At 52.6% G+C, this 6,719-nt stretch overlaps 1 protein-coding gene across 1 annotated transcript in view; it reads left to right on the plus strand.

The window, feature by feature from the left end:
• The window catches only part of LOC109306959 (sulfhydryl oxidase 1-like), a 42,935-nt gene that overhangs the window by 16,269 nt on the left and 19,947 nt on the right, over nucleotides 1–6,719 (plus strand). The window contains exon 2 of the mRNA XM_019530584.1: nucleotides 3–145. Within this exon, the coding sequence (XP_019386129.1) occupies nucleotides 3–145 (143 nt within the window). The remainder of the gene's footprint in view (nucleotides 1–2; nucleotides 146–6,719) is intronic.

A 6,719-nucleotide genomic window follows, 5' to 3' on the forward strand; every position in this document is an offset into this window, starting at 1 on the left:
CCGCTGGTGCTGCTGGGGGCGGCCACGCTGGAGCGGAGCGTGCTCAACTCCAGCAGCGCCTGGGCGGTGGAGTTCTACGCCTCCTGGTGCGGCCACTGCAAGCGCTTCGCCCCCACGTGGCGGGCGCTGGCCGCAGACGTCCTGGGTGAGTGTCCGGCCCCGGCCCCGGCCCCCTCGGGCCCTTCCCGCCGCGGCTCTCCCCGCCCGGCCGCCGGCAGGAGGGCTGGTCTCGCCCCGGCGGAGGAGTTTGAAGCGGGAGTTGTGTCAGCAGAGCCCGGTAGCGCAGGCTCGGGCGGGCGTTGGGGCATCTCGTAGAGCCCGGGCTCAGATGGGCCCCAGCAGGTCTCTCCGAGGAAAGCGTTGGCCTCCCACCAAGGGCTGCCCGTGTTGGAAGGTCACGGCTGCAGCTTTGGCCTTTGTAGGTCAAGGTTGGGCCTGTCCCCTGGGCCGGGGCAGGAGACATTGCCTGGCCCCAGACGGCTTCCAGAAAGGGCCTCCTGTGTGAACATGGAGCCCCAGTGTTAAGGCTTCATGTGCCACCTGTGAGAGCCACGGCCTTACATGTCAGAGGCCTCTTCAGCCCAAGGGATCCTTAAGTGTTTAACAGCCTAATTGATTGCCTAACTGTAGGTACCTAGAGCTAAATAAACTACCCCCCGCCCTTGAAGTGGAAAGTGGTAGTTGCTTGGAAATGCACGGTGCCACGCTGTGTAGCTTAGGACAGACGGTGGCTAGTAATGATCCCAGCTGAAAAACATGGGGGATTTTAGCTGTTCTGCATCTCTGGGGATCCATTGTCAATCACCCTGCCCTGGAGTGTGCTGTGCCTCAGCCCTTCCCTTACTCATCCTTCTGGAGGGTGGTGGCCAGTAATGGAGTGGCCCATTATCAGACCCAGCCTGGTCATTGAATAACATTTTGCTTTCTGTCCCAATCTGGGAATTCCCAAGCTGCCTCAGAAGTAGGAATGGATTTTGCTTCCCACTCCTGGTCTGACAGAGGGAGCACTAGGGAGAACCTACCAGAAGGACATTGGCACAAGTCGGGGTGGTCCTCTGGTGTGTGGATCCCTCTACCACACAGAGAGGTTACTAGTTTCTGGAAGAAGAGGAGGGCCAAGCAGAGAGTTAATGCTGTCCAGTCCAGGCTTACTGCCAAGGAGGGAGCTCAGCCAGCCCATGAGTTGCAGGGCTCCGGCTTTGGCTATGGGTGCAATGTTATAAATCAGGTGTGTGATGGCTACTTTATAATATACAAGGGGCTAGGGCCTTACCAACAGTAGTGGTTGTGGTCAACATTCTTCTTCTCCTGTTGACTTCAGAAAGTCAACTCCCTCAACCATTTAAGAGTAGATCCATCAATATCACTGCAATCTTTCAGACTTGTTTGCTCCCTCTGGTGGACCATATAGAGGGCAGTCAGTTGGTTGATATGTGCTGGGCTGTTTGAACTCCTTTGCCACAGGGACATGATGGTGACTTTGTAAGGCTCATTTTGTTTCATTTTGTTGAAGGCGCCATAGCCTGATCACAGTCGATTCAGGTTTAGCCATGCCTTACATGGGAGTTTATGACCAGGAAGGTGTGAGGATGGTAGTTGTATGTAGTTGTGTAGTGGGGTGTGGTTGTTATTCCATTGCTGGACATATTGCAGTGGTCAACATATTGGGCACAGACACCCACCCCCCGCAGGCCAGAGAGAACCAGTCTGCATATGCTGAACCTGTGCACTGAGCTGGGCAGGAGTTGCTGACAGCAGATCCCTGGTTGTTCCCCTGGGAAAATGCTTAACAATGGTCATGACTGACTGGAACTGGTGACCCATGTGGGTAGCAGGGAGTGGAACTGCATGCTGACAGTTGCTGTACTACTTGTTTTAACTTGTGTTGGCTCTAATGCCTGGGCTTGACATTGTGGCTGTGAAGTGTTTGTGCTCCCACATGCCCTGCACAGATGGTAGCTTGGTGCTCAACAAAAAAGGACATAGAGAGCCTCTGCTGGAGAGTCTCCACTTAAGAATCCATGGTTTCCTGCCCCGTGAAAAAAATACACCCTGCTCTTGGTGTGAAGGGGGATCTGTCCCTTTAGTGACACCAGTTCTTACATGAATACTGTCCCTGTGATTTCCCTGCATAGAGGTGGGTGCTGTGAGGGCCTGGCACAGCTCTCCCAAACTCTAGCTCAGGGCTTGGTGCAGTTGCCTGCGAGGGTCTGTTAGGTCCTATTGCAATACAGTTCAAATAAGCAGGCTGCAGTGAGCTCTTGGTCTAGCTTTTGGCATACATGTGGGTGCACTGGTGTTGCCTGAACAGGAGGGTGCAAGCAAGTCCAGACCCCTTGCAGTTTCTGTATGACAGCACAGACAGGATTTGCTTTTTCCCCTCCTCTTTTGTATTCTGGCCTAAAAGTCTGTGTATACTGCAGGGCATTAGAGGAAATCTGGTCTCTGCTTCTCTGATGGCTCTAGAACAGGGGCAGATAAAGTCCAGCCTGATGGCCAAATCTTGCCTGCAGTGGACTCCATTTCCCAGCAGCCCCTGCCCACGAGGCTGTGGCTGGTTTCCATGGAGACCCCAGCAGCAGCCACAAGGTGATAGCTGGGGCCAGGGTTTCCATGGAGAGCAGCCCCTGAAGCACTGGCAGGGTGCGTGGCAGGGTGAGGAGCTGCTCCAGGGCTGAACTGGGATCTTGCAGCAGTGACAGCATGGTCCAGAGCCGGGGCAGAGCCACAAACACCCTGCATGTTTCTGCTTGGAGCATGTAGGCTGCAGATCGCAGGTCTGCTCTGGCTCCAGACCACGCTGTCACCCCTGCAAGATCCCAGCTCAGCCCCCAAGCAGCTCCCCACCCTGCCAGCACTGCTGAGGCCGATCTCCATGGGAACCCCAGCCCCACCTATCATAGCTGGCTGCTGCTGGGGTCTCCATGGAAACCGGCTCCAACCTGGTGGGCAGGGGCTTCTGGGAAATGGAGTCTGGCTGCCCTCTGGAGCCATCATTTTGCCCACTCCTGCTCTAGAGGCCCGTAAATTAAAGTGTTGGAAAAGCTCCATGAATCTGACTGGGCAAAGGCCGATCTTTAAGGAGGAACCTTATGGGGCAATGAGGAGTGAAGCCTGCCCAAACTGCCTGGCGTTCTTGTGCCAAGAGATGATGTTTTGTGGAAAGTTTGTGCCACCTGGCTCTTTCACAGCCGGTCAGTGGGATTAATCCTCACTTTCTTGCAAGACTTGGAGAGCCCCTAACTGAAATCTTGCTGGGGGGTCAGGGTGTGTTGGCCCTTTGAATAAATTAAGCTGTGCAGATCCAGGCGCATGCCCCTTGGGCCTGATTAAGAGGAGGGGGTAGAACCTGGGACTGATCAGTAGGCAGGCAACTAGGTCTGTGTATGTGGCTGGTGCAGGGCACACACTGCATGCAACATGGGAGGCTGGTCTGGGGAACATGATGCATGTGGTACCTGTGCTGGACCAACCCTGCACACTGGATTCAGCACATGGGACTGGTCTGTGGACCTGATCTAGCCTAGCCCTGTGCCCCGTGCATATTACACCAGACAGGTTGTGTGTGCTAAATTGAGACAGGTGATACCATGGTCCAGATGACACAGCTCTGTGGTTGAATCTGGTCTGCAAGCCATAACTTTGACACCTCTGCCTTAGAAATTCCCGTCTATACTCATGAGAGAGAGGAGTTACCGCCTCATCATCCCTGTGTAGGCCATGATTACCAAACTTTCCTCAGGAGAGTAAAAAGCAGTGGCCCATTCAGCCCCACTTCTTTTCTCTGACTTGGACCATTACTGGCTGCCATGGAAAAAGAAGACAGAATCGCTATTGTAGAACAGCCTGTCCATAAAGGACCTTGATTTCCAGGCCCATTAGGTGGTGGTTGGCTTGTTTCCTAAAGTGTGTGGGTTTATAGCCATTGTAATTCCTTTCTGTCTAGCACAACTGGAAGTTCTTGTCCATATAAATGTCCTTCGTGTCCTGAATCCTGATAAACTCTTGGCTTCCATAGGTCAATGGTGTCATGTTTTACCCTTGGTTGTGATCCTTTGATCAGTGCTAAATTGCTGCCTGTCACTTTCCTTGATTGCCTCATATTTGTGGATCTGCTCTGATAGGAGGGGGGGGCTGCTCTCTCTGTTTGCCATTGCTTTACATACTTGTCCTGTATCCTATCTAATGCGTCCCCTCTCAACACTGCCATTGTTTTCTATCTCTGCTTACTTAAAGATCTTGCCATGTCTCTTACCATGAGCTCTGGTCAGAATGCGAGAGCTTTGGGAAGCCTGCATCCAGGGTGGGGGACACCAGGATAAAGTGCTGCAGGTCAGGACCGAGGCATTGGTGAAGCTGAGGCAGGAACCCAACCCTGGAATAACTGGAATAGCAGGGCTGCTGTGGGTCAGAGTGGAGTGACGTTGGCAGAGTTGTCTGAGAGATCAGGACTGAAATAGCAGGATGCTGAGTGTTGCAGGACTGGACTGGCAGCTTGCACAGCATTGGTTTGCACAGAACTCAGTCCTGGCTAGCACTGCTTTCCCTTTGTGATCCTACTAAAGGCTATGTCCAATGAGAGGCAGGAAAGCACCCTTCTGATTGACTTATTTTTGCAGGGAGTGCTTGACCCTGGGCCAGTGTCCAGTACCAATGTGGTGCATCATGCTGGCTTGTAGGGGGCTCTGGCATCTCCTTTTGAATGAGATGGTGCCAGTGGACTCCATGGCCTGATCTGACATGTTATGTCTTATGGATTCTGCAGAGAAAGGGTAGAGGGAAGGATGTGAATGCTCCAAGCAGTAGAGCCCTGCTTCTGAGGGTCCCTTGAACTCCTGTGTTGGTTCCTTTTCTCCACAGTAGTTCCATGCATGAGCTCTGGCCCCAACCACCCCTCCCTTCATTTTGAATAGGTTAACAGCTACTGCAGTAGTCTTGACCAACTCAAAGCCCCAGAAGTAAATTGAGTTCCCTGTCAGCCAGATGAGAATTAAGCATGGGTCTTTGGAGCTCTGAAATGAAGTATATGAGGTAGTTTCCTTCATTTATACTGGGAAGAAGGATATTTCACTCTTCTCGGCAAAGGAGAGAAAGGAACACTCTTTCTGGAACAGTGTTTCTGTAGCTGCCTGGATATAAAACCTTCCAAGCTAATGTTCATGCTCCACTCTCCTGGGCACATGTATGCCTGGAGCATGCCCCATGGATCTCTCATGCCATAAAACTGCCATGGGCAATTATTTCGGCTGGAGGGCAACTTAACAAGTTTTGGTGAGCTGTTGAGGGCTGCAAGGGTAGACTCGCCCCTTGACAGGTGCCCTGCCCCCTGGTTACCATCTTGGGACTGGAAGTTTTGCCCCTGACCTTTGCCATCAGATATCCTTCCCCTTGCTCTGGAAGCAATCCTTTGGGAGTGTTGCCAGCTTGAAACTGAGGGGAAGAAAACCAATTATATACTAAAAAAAATATCAAACATCTACTATAACTTATTTTAATTTTATTTCAAAAATATTTTTGTCCTGATTTGTGTGTATTTGTGTAGTGTATCTAGAGGCAATTGCATAATAGCTCAAAATACAATCTTACTCTTGTATATTGTGGCGGGGGATAAAAGGGTGTATGTGGGGGCTGTGTGGTTGGGGGTGGGTGGGTATGGTAGGTGGGGGAACAGTGTGGATAATGTGGTTGGGGTGGGGTTGTGTGAGAGGATGTGGGTATGGTTGTGGGGTGGGAGTGTATGGAGGCTGTGGGAGGGTCTGCGTGTGTTTGGGGGCATGGTGGGAGGATTGGGAGTGTGTGGGGTGAGTGGGGTTTTGATGGGGTGGGAGCCTGTGGGGGCTGTGGTAGGGCGTGAGGTTATGGTGGGGTGTGGGAGTGTGTTGGGGGTATCATGGGAGAATTGGGAGTATGTAAGGTGAGTGTGGGGTTTTGATGGGGTGGGAGGGTGTGGGTGTGTGTTGAGGGTATGGTGGGAGGTGTGGAGGTTGCCCATCCCATCCTAGCAGAACATGATTCCAGCTACATGGCTGGAACCCACACAGTGTGGCAGAGCCAGCCTGGGTCAGTGGTGTGCTAGAGTTTCAGGAGCTGCACAAAGTCCCACGTCATCCGGCTGGTCTAGCTCTGTGCCTCCATGTGGTGCTCCTGGCACTCTAGCTGGGAGTGGCACATGCTAGAGTCTCACGAACCCCTCCCCCTGCTCATTCTTACCTGAATTTGTGCTCTCGGATGGAGGGAGGGCTGGGGAACAGTCACAGGGTTACCAGGGCAGGAGGCTCTGCTAGGCACAAGCTTCTGGTCTTCAGAAGCTTCTGGGGGTTGGGGGGATGGTGGGACAGGACGGGGCTAGGCAGGTTGGGTTGGGTTTGAGGTTGGTCTCAACCAGAGCCTGAGCTGCTTGGTGCTGTAGCTGGCACTTCCTGCTACCAGTGTCTCATCTGGTAATAATTGTCTAAATGTTAGAGGGGCCCCATGGGCTGAATATAATAGCTTGGTGGGCCAGATCTGGCCTGTGGGCTGTATTGTTTCTGCCCCTGCAATAAAAGCACAGAACAGTGCGTGAGCTCGATGCTGAATTATATAGGACTGAATTAAGCACAGGCTCAGACCTGTTCAATTTAAAACTTTCACAAAGTCATAAACTAAAGGAGGTCTGTTGGTTCACGAGGTTCCCAAATCAAGCCCTTGCTCTCTACCCCGGAGGCTAGGTGCGGCTGCCT

The sequence above is a fragment of the Crocodylus porosus genome, unplaced genomic scaffold (assembly GCF_001723895.1).
Source record: "Crocodylus porosus isolate Cpor-Errol unplaced genomic scaffold, CroPor_comp1, whole genome shotgun sequence".
In the NCBI taxonomy this organism is placed as follows: Eukaryota; Metazoa; Chordata; order Crocodylia; family Crocodylidae; genus Crocodylus; species Crocodylus porosus.